At 39.3% G+C, this 25,573-nt stretch overlaps 1 protein-coding gene across 8 annotated transcripts in view; it reads right to left on the reverse strand.

The window, feature by feature from the left end:
* The window catches only part of RABGAP1 (RAB GTPase activating protein 1), a 164,097-nt gene that overhangs the window by 21,448 nt on the left and 117,076 nt on the right, over window positions 1–25,573 (reverse strand). For 5 of the 8 annotated variants that reach the window (XM_029920012.1, XM_029920015.1, XM_029920017.1 and 2 more), the window contains 6 exons: window positions 18,982–19,095; window positions 13,740–13,814; window positions 9,975–10,100; window positions 9,222–9,365; window positions 6,975–7,016; window positions 6,591–6,719 (listed from right to left, as the gene is read on the reverse strand). In XM_029920012.1, coding sequence (XP_029775872.1) covers window positions 6,591–6,719; window positions 6,975–7,016; window positions 9,222–9,365; window positions 9,975–10,100; window positions 13,740–13,814; window positions 18,982–19,095 — 630 coding nt within the window. Of the gene's footprint in view, window positions 1–2,706; window positions 2,779–6,581; window positions 6,720–6,974; window positions 7,017–9,221; window positions 9,366–9,974; window positions 10,101–13,739; window positions 13,815–18,981; window positions 19,096–25,573 lie in introns of those variants that run through there. The other 3 variants (XR_003901839.1, XM_029920018.1, XM_029920019.1) reach the window with 3 other exon arrangements.

A 25,573-nucleotide genomic window follows, 5' to 3' on the forward strand; every position in this document is an offset into this window, starting at 1 on the left:
CAAGATACCTCTACACCTACTATTTTATTTAATCCCCAAAACAACTACTTGAGATGGGCACAGCGGGAATTATCAGCTCATTTCACTTGATGAGGAATCAAGACCTAGTTAGGGACAGTGATTCGTCTAGAGCCAGGACGCAGCCAGCCTGGCAGGTGGCAACAGCAGCACAGGAACACGAATCTGGAGTGACTCCTGTTTCTCATCCATCTCTGTAGCATGTTCAACACTGAGCAGTTGTGAGCACATAAGAAACTTTATAAATGTCTGCTGATGTGAACTGGCTTAAGGAAAGTAGACACCGGAGTGGAGGAGGTCAAATCAGGGCGGGCCAAATGAGCACCAGGGTGATGGTGGTGGTGGTGTGGTGTGGTGGTGGTGGTGGTGGTGGTAGTGGCGGCGCAGTGGTGATGGTGATGTTGGCGGTGGCAGTGGTGATGCTGGTGTGGTGGTGATGGTGGTGTTGTGATGGTGGTAGTGGTAGTGGTGGTGGTAATGATGGTGAAGGTGGTGACGACCGTTGTCAGAAGAGCAGCAGCTACTTTAAAGGCATCATCTGATTTCCCTCTCTACAACCCTGCCGTGTTAAGCGACCTTAGGTCACACAGCAGAGGCACAGCAAGGATGAAAGCCAAGGTCTGTGGGACTCTAAGCCGCACTTGTAACCACTTGAAACAAATCAACATTCTATTTAATTTCTGAGCCTTTTTATTTAATTTGTTCACAGACTTCAGGCTTAAATTCCATGAAAGATTACTGAATAGAATTTGGCATTCTGGTTCTACCATCAGAGTATTTTTCTAAAATGCAAGAAGTAAATTAGTCGCAGAGAACCCAAACACAGATAAGAACCCAGGGAGACCAGCTTATTAAAATAAAATAAGGTAGTGGGCAGTGCTACCCTTGTGATAACCAGCAAAATTTAGAGTTCACTGCAGAGAAAATGAGCACTCACTCAGAAGTTTCCTCATGAAATCCAATTTAAAAGGTAGGAAACAAGCACAGAAATAAATCTATAGCCTGGTTTAGTCATAAGGAAAACTGTACTTGGCTACTTCGCTACAGTTTTGCTAAACTGACAAAGACTGAACTCACCCACCATTACATGAAAATATCACCAAAAATGGAGCAATACGAGTGGCTCCTGTCCCATTCATTCACTCCCTCATTTACAGCATGGCACAGTGATGGTAAGCATTGACTTTAGAGTCTGAAATTCCTGGGATCTAACCGCACCTCCATCACTTACTAACTTTATACCCTTTGGGAGTTTTCTTCAATTCTCTACGCATCAGTATACGTGCCTGTAAAGTGACTTCATGTGATTACTGTACGGATGAAATCACTAGGTGTAGACACACACACACACACACAGAATTCTGTGAAGAGATTAAGAAACAAGACTGACAAAGCCACTACAATCATAGAGCCTAAAGTCCTATGATCTGAGCAGAGAATGAAGTTCAAACTAATACTCCTTTCAGCTCTTAAATAAAAATATCCTCCAAACCAAATACTCCTAAATGCCAAAGAGTTTTCTGTTTCTCCAAAGAGCACACGGTTAGGATTACATAAATTTCAAGGCACTACTATCTGGTCTCGGTAGTGTCTTTTCTACAGGTTAGTCTGAAGTCTTGTACATTCACTTTAAGTCTGAAATAACAATTCCCCATGAAGCAATCAATGGGCCACAGTTCTATTTCACCTTAGGCAGGAATTCTACAGTGAAATGGTCAAATCTTCATTTAGGTTTAGTCTAAGAAACTCACCAGCTATCTCTTTTATGGCTCCTACTTCTTCTAAACTAGCCTTACACATCTCACTTATTCTCAAACATCTCTGTAGACATTAAAAAAAAAAAACCCCACAAACCATATAGTTGCTCTCACATAATTCTTGAATCAAAAAAATGTAAGGCCTATGAATTAATTTTTTCCCATTTTCTCCCTCTGAACACAATGCATGGTACAGTTATGAGTATGAAAGTGTTATGGAACTCCTAGAACCATTCCTGGAACAATCTATTTACAGTGGAAATCCTGGGGTGCCCTGCTGGCTCAGTTGTTGGAGCGTATGACTCTTGATCTGGGGGTTGTGGGTTTGAGTTCCATACTGGATGCAGAGATTACTTAAAAAAAATTTTTTTTTCAATAAATAAGTGAAAGTCCTTTTAGATCTTCTATCAGAAGTGGAAACAGGGGCGCCTCAGTGGCTCAGTGGGTTAAGTGTCCAACTCTTGATTTCAGCTCAGGTCAAGATCTCATGGTTCATGAGACTGAGCCCTAGGTTGGGCCCTGAGCTGACAGCATGGAGCCTGCTTGGGATTCTCTTTCCCTCTCTCTTTGTCCTTCCCCCCGTTCACGCTTGCTCGCGCTCGCTCGCTCTCTCTCTCTCTCTCTCTTTTATGTTAAGTAAACATAAAAAAAAAAGTGGAAACACTCTATCTGAAGACAAGGACCCATAAATGCAGAGGAACTCAATGGACGAATAATGAGTTCTGATGTATGCTGTTAAATTTTGGATTAACAGCAAAGATCTAAAACTTAAAAACAATAAAATATTTCAGTTCCATAATAAACTAAGGGGAAAGAGAGAGGAGGGGAGAAGTAGAAGGACTGGAGAGAAAAGGAAAAAGAGGCAAGTAAAGATAGACACAGAGAAAGATGTATAGAGAAAAGGAAGACACACAGGCAGAGGAATACAGACCTTTTTGAGCAACACACCCATCTGGTGGCCATTTCAGATATTGCCACACCAAACTTAATTCCTGCTGCAATTCTGCAATGAGAAGAGGCAATGCAATGGAGTGGGAGCTTTGGGAATGTGGAGTCAGAAGGCCTGAGTTCCACTGGGGCTCCTGTCACTGCCCAGCTAGTACACCAGTTGGGCAAGACTTCTGTGAGCCTCAGTTTCCACTTGGAAACTGACTTGGCCTGCATACCTCACAGGGAACTGTGAGGAAGATGAGCTATCCATAAGAACTATACAAATACCGGAAATTACAACATCAAAACTATTAAAACACAACAACAAAAGTAGGTAACTGTTTCTTCAGCTGGCATGTGAGGCAAAGCATTCCTAATTCTCACCTTAAACAGAAGCCACAGTTTTTAAGAAATTAAAAAATAATGGAATGGTGGGGTGCCTGGATGGCTCAGTGGGTTAAGCGGCTGACTTTGGCTCAAGTCATGATCTCACGGTTCGTGGGTTCGAGTCCCGCGTCGGGCTCTGTGCTGACAGCTCAGAGCCTGGGGCCTGCTTCAGATTCTGTGTCTCCCTCTCTCTCTGCTCCTCCCCTACTCACTCTCTGTCTGTCCCTCTCTCAAAATAAAATACATAAGAAAAATAATGGAATGGGATTTCAATAAGTTACAAAGTCAATGCTTCCTTTCAAAATTCTAGACCAAAAAGTTAAAAAGCTGGTTTCCAAGCCGCTCACAAAGCAGGGATCCCCCTTCCAGGTCTGGAGAGGGCGCTCCAGACCCACAGGTGACCACATGCCTTTTCTTGCTGGCGGAGGCACTTCCACCTCATGCTGGCTACATAATGCAGTGCTCCTGGCTGAACTTACAGTGATTTTCCTTATTTTTGAGCTGGCAAACTATCAGAGTGACTGAGGTCCTTTGCCAATAATTGGTTTAACTATGCCTATATTTCCCTTAATAATTTTGGCATTAAGTATTAACCTACCGGAATACAACTAATCACTGCTAACTACACTACATCCCACCTTGTAGCAGAAAAATTTCATTCTCTCGTGTCCTGGTCAAGAAAGATTACGATCTCTCTCACCAGAGACCATGTGCAAGTAGGAGGCATCATGGAAAGTGTACCCCTGCCAGGCCACTTCTCCAGGACCAGAAGAAACTGTGTGTCTAAGCACAAAATCTGTGTGCTCTTCAGCACTGTCTACCTTAACTCCTTCAGAGCACAGTCGAAAAAAAAAAAAAAGAAAAAAAAATTTTATAAAAGGAAAAAAGAAGACATTAGACACCTCCAATCTGGCCTATGGAAATAAAGGATTCATATATTATTAAAGTGTTTCAAGCTACTGAAAACCCAAAAGGTAAAACCTTCAGCTGGATGTTATTTGAAGATGTGCCCAAAGTCCATTAACTTTCTAACTCTCCTTCATAAAACACCACTTGGTATAAATTCAGCAGCATATTCATTTGTTCACTCGTTCAACTAAGTTTTATATGCCAAATCCTGTTCTTATGCTGGGATTTGGCAGAAACAAGATAAAGTCCCTTCTGCTGCAGGTTTATTGGGCGGAGGGTCTCAAATAAACATCTAAAATAATGTTAAGTAACAATGAGTGATTTGAGGAAAATAGGACAGGGTGACAAGATCAGGGTGTAAAGGGTTGAGGGAGCTGCTACCTTAGACACTGTAACTAGAGGCGGCCTCTCTGAAGGCGTGCTATTTGAGCGTAAGACTCAATGAGGTGATGGTGACGCCACGCGGACACTGAGGGGAGCAGGATGGGTGGAGAGACCAGTCAGTGCAGAGGGCTGAGAAATGAACATCCTTAGCATGTTTGAGAATAGCAAGGAGGCCAGGATGTGTAAAGTGTAAAGGGTCAGAGGGGAAAAAAGGCGGTGAAATCAGAGAGATGGCCAGAGGTCAGATAGTGCAGTGCCCTCTGGGCCAAGGCAAAATCTCTTGAGTTTTATTCTAAGAAATCATTAGAGTTTTAAGCAAGGAAGAGATGAGATAAAAACCCAGCTCTCAAAAAAGAAACCAATAAAAAAATTATGGAAACAGGAAGACATGGAGTCTACTGGAACATTCCAGAAGAGAAGTGAAAGCGATGGTTATACCAGGGTGTCAGTAGAAGGGAAGAAAATTGATCAGATTCAGGGTGTAATTTGCCAGCAGGGCTGGAATGGAGGACCAAGATGTGGTGAGAAAAAGAGGTATCGAGAATAAGCAGGGGTTTTGGCCTGAGCAACCATGTTCCAGAAACTTGAGAAAGGAGGTTTTGGAAGGGAAGAAATCATCAGCAAATAAGAGGCAGCTTCCTCTTCTGTGAACCAGGCTGAGGTGAAGAGGGACTCAGAGCTCACTTGGTACTGTGTTCTGCGCACAAACCCGTCATCCGTGAAAATGTTACTGAAAAGTGTTCATCTGATAATTTTCTGAAAAGTCAGAGCGGGAAATAACCATAGTAAGAGCCACCAATTCCTGAGCCCTTACCAGGCACCTTGGTAGTCACTGTATACATACTGTAGTTACGATCCTCACACATGAACACACTTAACCACAGTCCCTGACGTGTGGGGAAATATCATTAAATGTTATCTGTCATACTTGTGAAGTACGTAACACTTTAAGATGAATAACTTTATTAATAGTTATTTCATTATCTAGAGGCTTTTTTCTTTTTCAAATCCTCCGTTCATTTTATATTAGGATTTCTACTGTTTCTCAGGATAATAGGTAGGTAGTTTTTATATTTCCCCCTTTCACAAAGAGGTTAGCCATTCCAGGTCCTAATTTATGCAGAGACTCCAGGTTCAACTGCCTCCTGAACACCCAAAATCATATTATATGTCTTCCTGGCATTAAAGTCACCTAGGGTTCCATATTCCCCTGTCTGAGCACTTAACACACGCTAGCTGTGAGCTACTGTGATTCAGGTACCTGGGATTCCTTTTTTTCTTTCAAGTTCATCAAGGTATTTAAACTTTTCTTGGGTTATATTTTATTTGCTACCTCCAAGTGTTTAAAGAAGGGTAGCCCGAGTCAGCTTAGTGTGACATATAACCAGAACTGGACATCTACTATTATTTTACATATCAGGAAATTGTGCCTTAAACAAGTAAAATAACTTCAAATTCAGATCTGATTTCAAGTCTGCGCTCTGGTCAGTAGGTAATACAGTTTCTCCTATTCATATTACATTACATATTACATTAAAAAGTTATACAAATCAGAGGCACCTGGGTGGCTCATTCAGTTAAGCATCTGACTTCAGATTGGGTCATGATCTCGTGGTTCAGGAGTTCGAGCCCCGTGCTGGGCTCTGTGCTGACAGCTCAGAGCATGGAGCCTGCTTCGGATTCTGTCTCCCTCTTTCTCTCTGCCCCTCCCCCATTCGCACTCTTTCTCTCAAAAATAAACAAAAACATTAAAAAATTTTTAACTTATACAAATCATAAATGTTACTGAAAGTGATGAAAATGAATGAGTTTCCTTCATTAATTATTAGTTTCATTATAGGAAATTACTGACCATAACAACAAATATTCTAAGTTAAAGAACAGCACAGTGGAAGTCACAAAACCAGCATCCTGCCGCTACCTAGCTGCAGCACTCTATATAGGGGGCTAAAACCACTTTGTGTTTTGCTCTATCTTCAAAATGAGAATAATAATTTCATTCCTAGAGTTCAAAGGCTGACAGAGGCAATGAGATTTGATGCATAGGGTAGACTATGTAAGAGAATATTTGGGAAAAAATTATACAATACAAAGAAAACATTATTATTGTTACTATTAGTGTATTATAAATGTTCATAGTTTGATCAGGAATGGTGAGATATTAACTGAACAAAAGAATCTAAACTAATGCAAATATTATTTTACCTTCATGCTGCAAGCTAACTCCATTAGTTTTTTTGCATTTTCTTCTGAGCGGTATCTCTTAGGAAGCTGAACCCTGAAGAACTTCAAGGCACCTTCAAAATCTGTCAATAGCAAGTCATCCTTGGAAGTCTCGAAGAAAGAAAGAAAACACAACCAGGTACAGAACAAGTTCTTGGCTATAAAGAGAACAAGCAGCATTTTATAACACCAGCACCTTTACAATCCCCAGGAGACACTTCTTAGCCACTGCCCAAGCCACTTGCCCTTTTGCCAGTCAGGGTCAGGGCTACTGCACAGCTGCTTAGAATGAGATCGACACCAAGATACTGCGAGTGCCAGCTAGTACTTATTTACAATTGTATTTATTTACAAATAAATGTGTACCTTTAATAATCCAAGGGCAACATTAAAAATAACACTTATTCCCTGAAAGAGAAAACACAAAAAGAATATTTTCAGTGTTCATATCTGGACTATTCAGCTGTTTGTTCCCTGAATGCCCCATGTTTTTAGATAAAGTATAAAAACTTAATCAAGTAAAGAAATAGAATAACTTGAAAATATCTTGGGAAATAGTAATACAGGTCTGCTACCAAAAAACAGCTTAAAATAGACCCAGCCTCCCAATCTTCTGAGAGAAGAACATTTTTAGCCCTATTCTCACATTCAACAAGACCATTTTTCCAAAGTATTCTCCGCTTCCCAACCAAAACCTAAGAGTCATAAAACTGTGATCTCTCAGGATATAGCTGCAGGTGGCCTTTCCCTTATTCTGTGCGGCGCTACTCCAAACACAGCAGGCATTGTGTGTGTGAGCCTTCTACTCCCGCACAGAATCTGCTCAGGGCTCCCTCCAACCGGCCTCTCCCTCAGCTATCCACTCTGGGAGTGCCAAGAACAAAGAAAAGATAAGAGCCGGCATTAAGGCCTGCTAAGTTCTTTAAGTTTCTGGACCTCAGTTTCCATAACTAATATTCACCCATTAGTTTTCTGAACTAATTAGTTTAAAGTTTATTTAAATTACTTGGCATGCCACTAGGCCCTTATTACCTACTTAAAACAAATGGTTATTTATAATACTGAAAAAGTATAAAACTTAAAGGTTTGACTGAGACTAGGAATTGGTTACATAAATTATGATATACCCAAAGATTGAGATTTTGGTAAGAATAATGGTCTATTTGGTAACAGTGTTTCTTATAGTGTTTCAAGCTGGGCAGAAGGTACAAATTCTTTAATGGATTTTTGTATGTCTTAAATATGGCATAATTAAACAAAAAGAAAGAAGGTACAGATGTGTGTCTATAAATGTTCAAGTATATGAAATGAAGAGAGTCTACCAAATAGCATGTATAGCATAATCATATTCTAAAATATATTACCTACAGAACCATCATATAAATTATTACATAATACTCTATATGAAAAAGTTATTCACTCTATCTAGAAATAACACACATAAATAAACACACACGAAAAGCTGAAAGAATATACATACACCAAAGAATATACAAAGAACATACACTCTCTAGAGAGTGGGATTAGAAGTATTTTTAAGTCTTTTTGCTTGTTTTCTAGTTTCTATAATAAACATGTATTACTGGGGGGACTGGCTGGCTCAGTTGGTTAAGCGTCTGACTCTTGATTTCGGCTCAGGTCATGATCTCACAGTTGTTAAGACTGAGCCCCTCGTCGGGCTCTGTGCTGACAGCATGGAACCTGCTTGGGATTCTCTCTTTCTGTCCCTCTCCAGTTTGCACTTGTTTTCTCTCTCTCAAAATAAACAAACAGATATATATTATTTTGGAAATTAGTTATTCTTTTCTTTTTTTTTTAATGTTTTATTTATTTTCGATACAGAGAGAGACAGAGCATGAGAGGGGGAGGGGCAGAGAGAGGAGGAGACACAGAACCGGAAGCAGGCTCCAGGCTCTGAGCTAGCTGTCAGCACATAGCCTGACATGGGGCTCGAACCCATAAACGTGAGATCTGACCTGAGCCGGAGTCGGAGGCTTAACGGACTGAGCCACCCAGGCGCCCCCAGTTATTCTTTTCTTAAACACCCCACCAAACTATGCTTGGCAAAGACTATTACTAACTCTCTTTCCTGTTTTGGTAACAGACACTTCAATTTTTAGCAAATTCCTACCCAGTTTTTAAAAACTCTCATTTGCAGCTACATGTGGTCAGGTACCAAGTTCTGGCCAATAAGAGACAAATGAAAATTCAGGTGGAAACTCCAGGAAGTCTCTCTTAAAGGGGGACACATCCTCCTCTGTCCCCTGATCTTCTAAGGAAGGCAGGTTACTGCCAACCTTCTGGTTTCTTTTATAGAAGGGGAGAGAACTAAACCTCTACTTATTAGTCACTGTGACTTTGACTTTCTTCAATAAATGTAGTCAAACCTAATACTAATACAAATGTCTACTACTGGTTTTCATTTATTGTTGTTGTTTTTTTAAACCAAGAACATGTTTTTAAAATGTGATCACTAACTTTAACCCAAGGAAACATTACTTAAATTTGGATTTTTGATCATTAAAATAAAATAAGAAGAAAGTCTGTTTTGATGGAGCTGACACAGGAGAACACTGCAAACAAAAGCCAAGTGCTCTGGCCTCTGATACCTACCTCACATAAAAGCAGGTCAATGATATGGAAGACCATGTAGAGAGGGAATTTTGCAGTGAAAAGTGTAAGAAACCACTGGGAGGCATACATGTGTGCTTCAAGGCTTATATCCAGGAAGTGGTTGTACAGGTCAGGGATGTATTCCTGAAATAGCAAACTAATTAGTTTTGGGCACATATGCAGCTGTTCAACTCCCACTCGGGAGGCTCCTAAATCTGCCAGGAATAGACAAAAAAAGTCACATATTTGTGTTTTCCTACAAACCTCCAAAGTGCTCAGAAGAACACTTATCATCAAGTATTAAACAGGCACTTGGCTCTCTTTTCCTGTCTAAAAACTAGCTTTTGAGAGGAATCCCCAAGATGGTGACAAATATTTGGAATGAAAGTGTTTCTTTCCAAGTTATGAAATGTTTGGGAAAGTTTGTTTCACTTTTATTATGATATTCCTAACCAGTCAGTTTCAGAGCCTTGGCGGACATTTCTTGACTTAGTTTGCTATGTTAAAGGCCCCTACAAAGTCATCTGATCTTTTGGGTGTTTTTGAGATTGAAAACCCAGCTCACACCCATCAGGTTCACACCTTATTAATCTTGGCATTGTCATCACACAGTGAGAAATGAAAACCATAAAACCAGGCTTTAACCTTGGATGGCTAAGGCGACCACCACTGCTCCCTGGCACCAGCTCACGGGTCCAGCTTTCCCCAGTCCTGTACTCTTAGTAGTAAATGCAAGCTGGTTTCTCTTTTTACCTGCATGAGGCGCTCCAACTGGTAAAATTTGCAATGCAAATCTTCAAAGTTTTGCTTGAAAAGTTCCCTGAGACCATAGTCAAACATGATCTTGACCAGAACACTGAATGCCTGTTCTTCAGGCATCTGTAACAGACAGGGAATGGGGTGGGGGGTGGAGGCAGGAATCACAAAACATATAGAAGTTTTCTCAGTATGTTAAATTCATCCTTCCAGCCCTATCTAAATCCTATGACATTTGGTAATATGTAGTAACTCAGGTAGTTGTGTTTTATAACATTCATTCACTCAACCAAGAGATATTAACGATGTCTAGTCTGTGTCAGATGCTGTTCTTTTTTTCTTTTTTTTTTTTAATGTTTTATTTATTTTTGATACAGAGAGAGACAGAGCATGAGAGGGGGAGGGGCAGAGAGAGAAGGAGACACAGAACCGAAAGCAGGCTCCAGGCTCCGAGCTAGCTGTCAGCACAGAGCCTGACACGGGACTCGAACCCACTAACGTGAGATCCGACTTGAGCCAAAGTCGGAAGCCCAACCGACTGAGCCACCCAGGCGCCCCCAGATGCTGTTCTTATCCTCCAGAAGGTTCCCATACAATCAGTATACAGTAAGTATAATATGAAATAGGTAGAAAGATCAGTGGGGATCCAAGAACAAGAAGGCCCAAATCTGCCTGAGGGAGCCAAGAATTTAGGCTTTGCAGGACCGGATCTAAACTAAGCAGCAACAAGCTGACACACAAGTTTAAGTTTTGTCTTCTCAAATCATGACACCTTCATTAAATCATTTTACCTCCTTAGCTGCTATTTCTTTCTAGTGAAAGTGTTTTTCTTCCTCATTGGCCAATTATAGCAGAAGCTTCAACAGTCTAAGGTGTATAGTAATGCTCAAAGCACTAAATATGGTAATATATAAAATGGTAATGGTAATATGGTAATATACAAAATACTACAAAACCCCTCACCATTCAATTCTATTTACAGATGTGACCCCCATTTGTATATCTTCCATAGCTTGATGGAAAAACATTTCCCAGAGAAACTGGCAAAATGTCTAGTTTTCAAAACAGAAAAAAAGCATTGGAAATGTTATTTAAGGCTTGGTGTGACTGTAGCAAGCCTTCAAAATGTCAAGAAGGTGGGCGGACTTCTGTGGAACAAGGGGATGGAAGTGGGCTGAACACAGATATCACTGGGAATAAAGAAGAGCTATAGAACAAATCAGATTAAGTAATAAATGAGAAAAGCACAGCAATTTATTATTGGAAAAGGTAAGGGCATTTGGGGCAAAGGAGCAGATGTCAGAGGTGTCTATCATGGAAGACAACTACACAATTTTGTGCACATGCTGAGAGACACTTGGTCCGCCCCACAGTGGCATTTCTGATGTCAGGGAGCACATCTACCTTTCCTCTGAAACAAGCATTTATCTTAACACAATGGCAAGCAGCACAGGGCTCAAACCAAGACCCTGGGGACTTGTTTGGGAAACCCATTTTAAAGGGGTTGTGATATTTAGACGGGGACAAATGTTCTTGGACTGAAACTGAGAACAAAGACAAACCATACAGGCCTGAGAGGCTCTGAGACATCGAGTCTTATTAAACAACAAAACAGGGGTGTCTGGGCGGCTCAGGTGATTAAACGTCCCACTCTCAGTTTCCGCTCAGGTCACAACCTCGGCAGTTCATGAGTTTGAGCCCTGAGTTAGGCTCTGTGCTGACCGTGCAGAGCCTGCCAAGGGTTCTCTTTCTTCCTCTCTCTCCACCCCTCCCCTGCTCTCACTCTCTCTCAAAATAAACTTAAAAACAAAACAAAAATTTAAAACTTGTAGTTTGGATCGACGTTAATTAGCTTGACTGTGGTACTCATTTCACAATGTATAACATACCAAACTCATCAAATTACACACACACACACACACACACACACACACACACGTTTTGTCAACTATACCTCAATATAGCTAGGGGGGAAAAACTTGACCTCTTTATTAATGTCATAGCTTTATGATATTTTTACATGCTTACTAATACCAATAAGCTAGGTTCTCACGGTAAGAAGATACAAAGTGGTTTTGGTTTTACTCATACTTCAACCTATATACAAAATGGTTTAAAGCTCTTCAAAAGCTTCCCCTTGCTTAGAGAAACAGAAGCCAAACTCCCTGAGCTGGCCTCCACGGCCCTCCGTAAGCTGGTCTTGTTGACCTGTCCGGTTTTCTCCCCGTTCCTAACCACACCCACGAGGCTCCATTCACACTGCCCTTCTTTCAGGTCCTTCCATATGCCAAGTTTTCCCCATCTCAGTCCTTCTGTACAGTGTACTGTTCCTTCAGCTGGGAATTCTCTATGCTCCACTCTCTTGCTTTTAAAGTAGGTTTCTTATTTTCATAACAATGTTGCCTTAAAAAAGTTAAACAATACAAACAAGTACAAAAGAGAATGATAGATACACTTTCTCATTGTTCAGTGTTCACCTTAAAGGTTACTGCCAGAGAAGCCTATAATATAAATAAGGTCCCTTTGTTATAATCTTACATCAAACTTTTTACTATACGTTCATAGCACCATTGAGATAATAATGATGTACTTTGTGACTTTCTGTTTACAACCAGTCCGCCTCATTAGCTCTGTACCCACAAAGATTGGGATCATGTCTACCTCAGTCACTCCGGATCTCTAGCATCCACTATGCTCAAGATGGAGGTACCCACGAACTCTGGGATAACATCACCTGGGTGGTATTTTTGCCATGCATTTTAATTTTAAACAAGAGGAAATGATCAGACAACTCAAGAATGTGGAATATTTTACAAGACAACTTGCTTGAATTTTTTAAAACTGTCAAAGGCATAAAGCATAAGAAAGGCAAGGGTGGGGCAGTTTAGGTTAAAAAAATAAAAAGAAAAAACAACCAAAAGCAAAGCATTGCTTGAATCGTCACTGGTCTCGGTTAAGAAAAAAGAAAAAACCTTATAAAGGACTTTACTGAGTAAACTATTGGGGAAGATCAAATGTGGACAGTGTGGAAGACATTACTGAGTCAATGTGGAATTTCTGGATGTGACTGCAGTATTATGGTTATGTCCTCAGGAGACTCATGTTCAAGTATTTAGGAGTAAAGTATGCTGATGTTTGCTACTGATTTTCCAAAAATAATTTCAAAAAATGTTTTTGGTAAAAAACAAAATGCATGCAAAAAAAAAAAAAAAAAAAAAAGAGGAAACGAGACACGGACAGAGAAAGTAGTGTGTAACATATTAATTGGTAAATAGAACAAGAGTTTATGGGTATTCTATCTCAACATTTTTTTTTCAATTTTGCTGTGGATCTGAAAGAATCAGTAAGTTGGAGGGTAGAGGACTTGGCTGAATAAATAAATGAATAAAATGGCACTAAAGAAAGCCAACTTCTCTGCTTCCTTCCCATCACAATACAAAGATCCCCAAATAAATACTAAAGAACAGAGTATACTTTACAGAATATAAAACGTCCCTAAGAGTTTAACCCTTAGGTTGACTATCTAATCATTCTAGCAATAAAAATGGAATCTACCCGGTACTAGTGTTCAACACTGTCATTTATTCTTACCAAGTTTCTCTTGCATGATGATGTTACATTAATTTAAAGGTTTCCAGATATAGGAGTCAAAACTCATGTACCAGAGGCTGGCCAGAACCAATATAAAACCATGCTCAAATCTAAGGCTAGTACAAGCTGAAGCAGCCCATGTGTAAGTCCTAACAGAAACCTAATACTCACATGGAGAAGCAGAACAGCAGCGAGAAACGACTGGCCCTGGCAATAGCCAATCTCTTCATCATACACAGAATATGCCTGGAGAAAAAAAGACACAGGAAATGTAAATGAATGTAGTCACTCATGGGCCATACTTGCCCTGTAGGGCTCTGAACATAGGAACCTGGAAGATTCCCACACTCCACTATGGCATTTAGATGGTCAATGAATGATGCAAATATTTCTCTCCAATTCCATTATTTTCCTTTAACATAAACAGAACTGTCACCACGTCACTTCCTGTAGGCCAGTAGTGGATAAAGTTAAGCAAAAATCACTTCAGCACTAAAAAAGGCTGTTGTAAGTCTTTGTCTTTGCTCATACTGTCTCCTATTCTGTCTGAAAAATGTGCTCGTCCTTCAAGCTCCAAGCACTCCATTCTCCCAGGATTCCCTCTCTTCCCTGTACTTCTATGGTACTTTCATGTATAGTTATGCACTTACCACACTGCATTTTGTTTTGTCTTATTTACTAATTTTTTGTGTAAGAGAGAATCCCAAGCAGACTCCATGCTCTGTGTGGAGCCCAACATGGGGCTTGATCTTACCACTGAGAGAGATCATGACCTGAGCCAAGACCAGGAGTTGGACACTTAACCAACTAAGCTACCCAGGTGCCCCCAACACAGCATTTTAAAAGTCCATCTTCTCTACTGGACTGTAAACGTCACTGGGGCTGGGGTGACGTCCTATCTCACCTCGTCAGCACCTCACACCTTCAACCCAGCCAGCCATACAGCAGGCTCTCTCTAAACACTGCCTAACTTTATTCATTTTTCTTTCTGGGAAAAAATCTTTTGGCAAAGACACCAAAATACAATTCTTTCCACAATGCCAGTAATAACTTTCCTGATAAGAGGGACTATTCTGAAACCATTTGTGGGTTCCTTTGGAATTCTTATTTTGTATTTTTCTTGGCAGATGATTATTACCCATCTCTTCTGAACATTATCTTTAACAGAATATTGACATCTAACATTCCTTGTGGTTTATTCTTTTTGGTTCTTTAGTTATTTTTCTGAGTCTTAGTTTTCTGATTAATATTTATAGTTCTCATGTAAGTTGTGGTGGAAAGGGAAATTCCTACAGACTGAAGATACTATTCCCTGTTTGATAAATTTATTTCGGATGAAATTCCCTTTATTCTCCACTCTTTTTGTGTGACACGCTCTCTGTGCATCTCAAGAAAGTAATTCAGAATGAGTATGTTCAGAATAAAGATCAGTTAACAAAATATGATGCCAACGCTTATTAGAGGACAATTAAGTTAATATATACATGGGTTTTAGCATCAGCTTTTGGTAAAACTATAGCTTTAGAAAGTAGATTATATACACACACACATATATATGGTAATCATACTTTCATAAATTCAAGTAGAATTTAATATAATCTCATTAAATTCCCCATGTCATTGAAGCTTATCCAACAAGAGGGTTACAAAGCAGAAAACACATATATTTTAACAAAGACAAGATATGCAGAGGGGTTTAGAAATAATCTGTTTATATAATACAATAAGGCCTCACTTTTCACCTGTCCAATTAGTAAACACTAATAAGTATATAATTTTGTTAAGACTGTGTTACAAGCTGGTAGTAACATATGCCAATATGGCTCTGTAGAAAGTAGTCTGACAATGTCTGTGAAGTCAATTAACAGTTGACTGGTCAAGAAAGAAGCTTCAGAGTTCAGCAGAGCCAGGCTGAAATCCCATAACTGCTAATGTCTAGGTCTGGACCTTTTGGCTCATTACTTATATTTCTTACTTGTAAAAAAATGAGACTAATCATAATATTTATATTATAGACTTGATGTATTCTCAGCTCTGTCACGTAAATCACTCAGCACATGGCTTAATTACTTATGAACTAGAATGAAATGTATTGAACTTCTATAGGTAGAGAATGGAGGGGAGCAGATTTTTCAGGTTCCTGGAAAAGCTTAAAGGAATACATACAAATGTGAAAATACATGACACATTTGGGAAATGTTTGGAATATAAAATTCATGGGAGCTGTAATGAAATACGAGGAAGATAAGACACTTCATTAATTCATCAACATTTAATGAGTACCTACTATCTGCCAAGCACTGTGCCAAGTGCTACAGATGCTAACATATATGAAGTGATTTCTGCCATTGAGAACTTCATGGTTCAGTTGGGACATTTGACACATAAATCAACCCAGAGTGCAATGAAAAGTTCAATGTAGATGAAGCATAAAATACTTATGAATTAAACCAGGATAGATGATAAAATGCCTTTAATGCTAAGCGAAGAAATCTGGGATCAGGAAATGAACTAAGAAATTTTGAAAGTGCTCTGGGGTTATAAGGAAGCACTAAAGGCTCTCCTAGAAGCCTTGAAACGATCCAATTCTGGGGTCAACATAGAGAAAATAATAAGTTGGCTATAACCCAGAGGAAGGGAGACTAATGCAGGCCACTTTTGTAAAAGTGCTAGCAACATAAGAGAGAGGCCTGCACCAGGCAGTGATTAGAAAGAGAAGTAAAGGGGTGCCTGGGTGGCTCAGTTGGTTAAACAGCCAACTCTTGACTTCGGCTCAGGCCATGATCTCACGTATGTGGGATCCAGTTCCATGTTGGGCTCTGTGCTGAAGAGCGCAGAGCCTGCTTGAGATTCTCTCTTCCTCTCTGTCTGCCCCTCCCCTGTTGGCATGCATGCATTTTCTCTCTCTCTCTCTCTTAAAATAAATAAATGTTCAGAAAGGGAAGTATGGCTATAAGAGACATCAATCCTATCAAACTCAATGTGGCCAAAGGAAAGATCTGAAAACGAACAGAGAAATGATTATATCTTCAGCAAGACAATGGCATGGAGAGAAAAAGGAAAACTGTTTCTAATGAAAAGAGCCATAACAATTGAACATATGGATATTGCTGGATTCTGATTCAAACCAAATGTATGAGGACATTTAGGGAAATCTGAATATGGCAGTTACTGGATTGTATTGATGAATAATCATGGAAGCTACAGATGGATACTTATTTTTTAAAGATGCATAGTGAAGAATTTAGGATCATGATATCTGAGATTTCCTTTGAAGTACTTCAGGGAAAAAAGGGATAGATGAAGCAATTGTCACAATATGTTCATAAATATTAAATCTGGTGGAGGATGGGGCACCTGGGTGGCTTAGTTGGTTAAGCGTCCGACTCCAGCTCAGATCATGATCTGATGGTTCGTGGGTTCGAGCCCCGTGTTGGACTCTGTGCTGACAGCTAGTTCAGAGCCTGGAGCCTGCTTCTGATTCTGTGTCACCCTCTCTGACCCTCCCCTGCTCATGCTCTCTCTTTCTCTCTCTCTCTCAAAATATAAATAAAACATTAAAAAAAATCTGGTGGGGGATGTATACAAATTCATGACACTATTCAACTTTTATTACATTTGAAAATTCTCATAATAAAACATGCTTTTAAATGAACTCATTTTTTAGACATTTTTGTTTGATGTACTTAACAGCCTTTGTATGAAGACCAACTGGCAGCTGGAAATTTGGGCCTTGAGCGAATGTGGATTTGGGAACATCTGTGCAGCAGTGATAGCTGAAGCGCTGGGGGTAGAAAGAGTCACCCAGGGGGACAGGACAGAGCTGCAGGAACCACTGACCGAGCACCTAGGGGAAGGTCTCTGTTTTAGGGGCAGGTAAAGAGAGAAATGAAATCAAGAGGAAGTTAGCAATGTTGTGAGAGAAGGGAGAGCAAAACCAGGAGGGTGAGACACATTAGGAGCAGAGAGAACCGCAAGGAAGGGCACTATGAGGCAGAAAGTAGGGTGCGGTGGGATAAGGAGTTAGGGATCAGGGGCAGTGGGCACGGGGTTTCTTTATGGGAAATTCTTTTTTTTTTTTTAATGTTTTTTAATGTTTTTTATTTATTTTTGAGAGACAGAGAGAGAGACAGCATGAGCAGGGGAGGGTCAGAGAGAGAGGGAGACACAGAATCCGAAGCAGGCTGCAGGCTCTGAGCTGTCAGCACATAGCCTGACATGGGGCTCAAACCCACGAACTGTGAGATCATGACCTGAGCCGAAGCCGGATGCTTAACTGACTGAGCCACCCAGGCACCCCTTTTTGGGAAATTCTGCAGTAAGATGATACGTAGCCAGATGGCTGCTCATGGGGAACAACTAAGAAGGGGCTAAGAAAGGATGACCAGACGGGCGCCTGGGTGGCTCAGTCAGTGAAGCATCTGAGTCTTGATTTAGAGAAACGTTTCTTGGGTTTCTTTGGCTCGGGTCATGATCTCATGGTTTGTGAGTTCGAGTCCCGCATCAGGCTCTGTGCTTACAGTGCAGACTCTGCTTGAGATTCTCTTTCTCGCTCTCTCTCTCAAAAATAAACAAACATTAGGGAAAAAAAAAAAAAAGAAAAGGATGATCAGAGAAAGTATTACAAAAGAAATGACAGCTTTGGGGAAATTAAAATTAAACCCATAATTTGAAGCATCTAGTTTATCACTGGAGAACCTGTCTTATTGTTAGCCTGTTCTAAAACTTGTTATTTGTATTTTTTCAATCAGTAGTAATATTTAAGTTCCTTAAGGGTTATGTCTCATGCCCCATCTGTATTTCCTATATAGTAGATGCTAACTAGGTATTTACTTAATTTGGGACGGGGGCAGAGACTAAGACTAGCTCTGAGGGTAGAAGAAGGTTGACGAACACTGGTCCTAGGTCCTCTTTTAGCCTTATGGCTCTGAGGCACCAAAATATTCTGGAAAATGGATGGCTGAAACGCTTTCCAGCACAGACATTTACTATGCTGCAGTGCTAAAAGTCCACCTTGATAGGCATCAGCACTTCCCACTGCTGAATGTGTCCTAGGTGCCAAGTTCGTAATATAAAATGTGAATATCAAAAAGGAGTTTGCAGTGTTACAGGACTCAGAAGCTCTTAAGGTAAAACCAATTTCTGAAAATTTAAATGTGGAGTCAAGGGACTGTCAACTGAAAGTCCTGATTGAAAGGGTAAAAGAAACCTAACCATTGTATTTATAATTGACTTCCTATTTATTTTGAGCATATAATTAAAAGTAACAACACAATTTCAGAAAGTCTATTCTCTCTTTTTTTGCCTTCTTAAATATCAAACACAAATTACACTTTGTAGTTACCTTTTGTGTAATTTCAAAGAACCAGAGTCACCATTCAAAACAGGTTTTTTGAGGGGAGATGTGAAATACCTTGCATATTTTATATAAGGAATCTTGCCCATCTCCTCCTGTGTCCTTAAAATAGTCATGGGCTGGGAATGTCCGGTTAATATCCCGGGTGATAGCGCTGTCCTGGGGAGACTCCTGTGGAAACATTAGGAAAGAAGTTTAGTAATCAATCATGTACGTATTTGTGTGAGTTTATGTAACAAGGTCTTCTCACTTACATACTTTAAAATAATGCAGAGATATACACAAACATATGCATGCTCAGAGTTACTACATCTTCAGGTACCAACTGTTAAAGCGAAAGCAAAATCAAATGTTAAGAAAAAAGATACGGAAGAAAAACAACCTGCTCATTGTATATACCTCATGTATCCTCCATTTCTGTTGCAAGGAGGGCAGCTGGTAACCTTTCTATTGCAAGAGGGAAAACGTGGTAATCAAAATGGACTTCCCATAGGAAAATATTCAAGCTAATCTCAAAAGTAAGTGGTCCATTAGAAAAACTGGGTACAAAGATTGCTGCTTTAAATGATCCTTTGGCCAGGTTCTCAAAAGGAAAAGAGAAGTCCCTTAATTGGGGTTTATCCTAAGGGCAAATGGCATAAAAATGCACACAGCAGTCTACTCAATAGGAAACTCGACCACCAAATGTCAAGGGATTCAAGTAGGCTATAGGAAAATATCCTTTCCTTTGCCAGCGGAGAAAACTAAACACATGTCAATAAGATCAGCAAACTTTCATACCACATAGCAAGCATCCAGGTATTTCTAATAAATTCCCCTTGTTAAATTTTATTTGCTCACATGCTAAAGAACTAGAGCAGAGAAACGTGACCTATTTTAACAATGCATTGTCTTCATGAAACAATAGACTTGATTCTCCTTGCTGAGACTACATCATATTCAGTACACCATCCAAGAGCCTGATACTCCTGTTTCAAGATGAAAAATCAAATATTCTTTTCTTGTCCAGTAATTTCTCCAGTATTTTGGGTAATCATGTTCCTCGGCCCTTGAGTATTTTACATTTGTGGGATTTGAACTAACTTTACATTTTTAAATTTTACTGAATAATCTGACATGAAATATTGTATAAATTTAAGGTGTACAGAGTATTACTCTCATACATTTATATACTGTAATATGATTCCCCTTGTATCCATATTTATTACATTAAATATATTCATTATACTGTGCATCAGATCTCTATGGCTTATTTACTGCTCAGTACAAGTTTGTACACTATCGAATGATAGTTTATTATTATTATTATTATTATTATTATTATTTATCCCCCCAAACTCCAACCCTGATGAACTAACTTTAAAGCCTATGCTCTTTTTTTTCAAACAAGTAAACTATTTACTCTTTCAGAGACATTGCCAAACTGCTTTCTAGAGAGCTTTATTGGTATACTGCTAGTTTTTAATATCTTATTAGCAGTTAGGGCAACTCAGAACCATGGAGCTCCCTAACAAAAGGACAGAACCCCAGGGGAGACCTGGGACCACAGTGTTATTGTCTAGTGGCAGCTTCCAGGCTGCAGCACACAGAGGGAACTGAAACAGAGCTGGGGTGCGGAGTGTCTCCCTCAGTTGAGTAAAGAGCAGAATACGGAGAGGGCAAAGTAGCTGGAGTTTGAAGATCAGACTACTGGATAGGAAAAGCTGAAAGAAAGAGATCTGAAGAGCTACCTAGAGTTATGAATCGTGAAATAAAAAGTGATAAACTGGACTTCATCAAAACTTTAAAACTGTACTATTCAAAAAAGGCCACTATTAAAAACATGAAAATGTAAACCTAGAACAAGACAAAATGCCTATAAAATCTATCTGATAATGGCGTTATATGCAGAATATAAAACTTTGGAAACAGATAAAGAGGCAAACAACTGATTTTAAAAAGGGGGAATGGCAGGGCACCTGGGTAGCTGAATCAGGGTTAAGTGTCCAGCCCTTGATCTCACTGTTCTTTTGAGTTCGAGCCCCACATCGGGCTCTGTACCATGAGTGCAGAGCCTGTCTGGGATTCTCTTTCTCTCCCTCCCTCTCTGCCCCTCCCCTGCTCACATGCGCTCTCAAAATAAGTAAACTTAAAAAATATATAAATAAAAAGGGGGTATGGTGGTAAAATACTGAAGAGATATTCCACAAAAGAAGGCATACAGTGGTAAATAAGCACGACAAAGTTTCAGCATCACTCAGAACAACATAAACTGAAACCTCAATGAGATACCACTAGACACCAACTAAGGGCTAAAATTAAAAAGAACCAAGTGTTGGCAAAGGGTGTAAAACAACTGGAACTCCCAGAAATTGCTGATAGGAATGCAAAATGGTACAAATATTCTGGAAATGGTATGGAGGTTTCATATAAAGTTAAACATACAGTTACCATATAATTCAGTGATTCTAGTCCTAGGTATTTTCCCAAGAGAAATGAAAATATGAATACAAGCAAAGACTTGAACTTGAATGTTCATGGCAGCTTTATTCATACTAGCCCAAACTGGAAACAATACAATGGGTAAATGGATACATAAACTGTGGTACAATCTATATAGTGGAATACTACTCAGAAAAACAAAACAAAACAAAACCCCATACACACAACATGAACAGATCATCAAAAGCATTCTCTGAGAGAAGCCAGACATAAAAGATTATTTCCCATTAATACCGTATGTATGAAATTCTAATAAAAAGTAAAATTGTATGTATATATAGAAAGTAGACCAGTGTTCTGAAAAAACTAGAAGTAAAAGGAGAAAACTGATTCTTAAGAGACATGGGAGGGGCACCTGGGTGGCTCAGTCAGTTTAGCATTTGACTTGGGCTCAGATCATAGTCTCACAGTCTGTAACAGTCTGGGCTGACAGCTCAGAGTCTGGAACCTGCTTCAGATTCTGTGTCCCTCTCTCTCTGGCCCTCCCCTGCTGACTCTCTGTCTCTGTATCTCTCAAAATAAACATTAAAAATTTTTTGAAAAAAGAGACTTTTTGAAGCTTGAATATAGAAATATTACCCATTACATCTATGGCAGTAGTTAAAATGTATTTAATCATTCACTTAAAATTTGTGTATTTTCCTGTATATAAATTACAACTGAATATGATTTTACAATGGAAAAATAAAAAAGAACATTCACACAAATGAAGGACCCAAGATGATTCAAGCTCTTCAGATTAAGAATTTCCAGTCCTACTTTAGGTAAATATACACCTGAATGATGAAAATGATACAAATCCACATTTACCTAAAGATCTTAAAACCTGGGGTATAGCTTAGGAGCTTACATATCCGAGTTTGAAGGTCGGCTCAGTCGCTTAAGATGAACAACTACCAGTGTCTGACATATATACAGAAAAGACTTGATAAAAGTGAAAGGAAGTAATCTCCACCCAGCACTGCTGAGTACTGGGGTTATCCTCTAACACACACATGTACACATTCATTAGTTATATGCAGAATACACACACACACACACACACACGCCACTTCATATATATATATATAATTTTTTTTTGTATATCTTATCTTCCCAATAAAACTATTCTCATAGGTATAGAAACTGTAATTTGGCTTGAAAATTTTCTACAGAGACTAGCATACAGTCAGTCGAAGCTTGATAAATATACCTAAATAATTGCCCTACACTCTTCTTTTTAAAAATATTTTTAATGTATTGTACATTTTTTAAATTTAGATTTTAATGTTTTATTTAGAAATTATTTTTTTCTGTTATAGTTTATTGTCAAGTTGGTTTCCATTTAACACCCAGAGCTCATCCCACCAAGTGCCCTCCTCCATGCCCATCACACCCCTTCTCTCCCCCTCCCCGATCAGCCCTCAGTTTGTTCTCAGTATTAAAGAGTCTCTCATGGTTTGCCTCCCTCCCTCTCCCCAACTATTTTCCCCCCTTTCTTTCCCCCATTGTCCTCTGTTAAATTTTTCCTGTTCCACTTATGAGTGAAAACATATGGTATCTGTCCTTCTCTGCTTGACTTATTTCACTTAGCATGGCTCCCTTGAGTTCCATCCACATTGCTACGAATGGCCAGATATCATTCTTTCTCATTGCCACGTAATACTCCATTGTATATATAAACCACATCTTCTTGATCCATTCATCAGTTGATGGACATTTAGGCTCTTTCCATGATTTGGCTATTGTTGAAATGTTTATTTTTTTTTGCCACTGAGAGATAGAGACAGAGCACAAGCAAGGGAGGGGCAGAGAGATAGGGAAACACAGAATCCTAAGCAGGTTCCAGGATCTAAGCTGTCAGCACAGAACCAGACGCGGGGTTTGAACTCACGAACTATGAAATCATGACCTGAGCCACCCAGCCGCCCCAAGTTCAAACTCTTCTTTAGGACTGAGCAATGGCAACACTAATGTGGTCAACAGCCCTACCAAAACCAGGATTTCTAATGCTGAGTGTTTAATTCAAGATCCAGGGGAATGAGCCCCAAACTAAGTCAGGAAAGAATTTTACTAACTGGATAATTTCGATGACATTCCAACTAAACATCTGAAAAAAACCAAGAATGCTGAAATGATTGATTCATTTGTAACTTCCTTGTGTAAAATGCAGGCAAGAGAAAATTACAGTCATGAAAAGTAGAACAGAGTGAAGACTTTGAATCATTTAGTTCGAAATGCAAAATAAATCAAATCATTGTACAATTATCAAGAGAAATGATAAGGAAAGGGGATCTAGATCAGAAATACGGACTATACTATTGTGACTTAAGGACTTGTTTTTCAGCCTTGGGTACGTCAAGTCTCTTGAATTCAGTTTTAATTTTATCAAACTCACACAGTGTGAAACAGCAATGCAGAGAACCAGAGGCACAGGGGAATTAAGAAATCTTTATCGTTAATAAGTCTCTATTTCATGAATAGCTCAAATAAGCAACTGTTTCAGTTTCAGTTCTAAAACTGTAGCATGATAAAAACTTACCTCTAGCATCATCAAGAGAAAATAACCCAATAAACTGGATTTCATTAAAATTTTCTTATAAAATCCAAACTGGCAAGGAAGAATTGACACTTTCACTATTTGCAGATGGCATGATATTATATACAGAAAAACCTCAAAGACTCCAGCAAAAAACTACTAGAACTCATAAGCAAATTCAGTAAAGTTGCAGGATACAAAATTAATATACAGATATTTGTTGCATTTCTATACACTAATAATGAAGTGACAGAGAAATTAAGAAAACAGTCCCAATTGCCATTGCAACAAAAATAATAAAATGCCCATAAAACATTGATGAAAGAAATTGAAGATGACACAAAGAAACAGGGTGGCTGGCTGGCTTAGTCAGTTGAGTGTCTGACTCTCTGGTTTTGGCTCAGGTCATGATCTCATTTGGGGGATCAAGCTCAGTGTCTCAAGGTTCTGCTTGGGATTCTCTCTCTCCCTTTCTTTCTGCCTCTCCCCAGCTTACATGCATGCTTTCTCTCAAGATGATGAATAAATAAACTTAAAATTTTGTATGGAACCACAAAAGACCCCAAATAGCCAAGGCAATCTTTTTTTTTTTTTTTTAATGTTTTATTTATTTTTAATACAGAGAGAGACAGAGCATGAGAGGGGGAGGGGCAGAGAGAGAAGGAGACACAGAACTGGAAGCAGGCTCCAGGCTCTGAGCTGTCAGCACAGAGCCCGATGCGGGGCTCGAACCCACAAACGTGAGATCTGACCTGAGCCGAAGCTGGAGGCTTAACCGACTGAGCCACCCAGGTGCCCCAGCCAAGGCAATCTTGAAAAAGAAAAACAAAACTAGAGATATCACAATTCCAGACTTCATGTTATGCCACAAAACTGTAATCATTGAGACAATATGGTACTGGCATAAAAACAGACACACAGATCAATGGAATAAAATGAAAATCCAGAAATAAACCCATAAGTGTAGGGTCAATTAATCCTTTACAAAGGAGGAATGTACATAAAATGGGAAAAAGACTGTCTCTTCAACAAATGGTATTGGGAAAACAGGACAGCAACATTCAAAAGAATGAAACTAGACCACTTTCTTATACCATACACAAAAATAAACTCAAAATAGATCAAGGACCTAAATACGAGACCTGAAACAATAAAAATCCTAAAAGAGAGCACAGGCAGTAATTTCTCTGATATTGGCTATAGCAACATTTTTCTAGGTATGTCTCCCAGGGCAAGGCAAATGAAAGCAAAAATAAAGTATTAGGACTATACCAAAATAAAAAACTTTTGCACAGTGAAGGAAACAATCAACAAAAGACAACCTACTGAATGGAAGAAAATATTTGTAAATGACATAACCTATAAAAGGTTAATATCCAAATACATAAAGTACTGATACATGAGTCAGAGAAAGACAATATATGATTTTGCTCATAATGTGGAATTTAAGAAACAAATGAACATAGGAGAAGGGATGGAAAAATAAGATAAAAACTGAGAGGGAGGCAAACCATAAGTGACTCTCTTAAATACAGAGAACAAACTAAGGGTTGCTGGAGGGATAGACATTAAGGAGGCCGCTTGTTGGGATGAGCACTGGGTGTTACATGGAAGTGATGAATCACTTAAATTCTACTCCTGAAATCATTA

The sequence above is a fragment of the Suricata suricatta genome, chromosome 13 (genome assembly GCF_006229205.1).
Source record: "Suricata suricatta isolate VVHF042 chromosome 13, meerkat_22Aug2017_6uvM2_HiC, whole genome shotgun sequence".
Classification (NCBI taxonomy): domain Eukaryota; kingdom Metazoa; phylum Chordata; class Mammalia; order Carnivora; family Herpestidae; genus Suricata; species Suricata suricatta.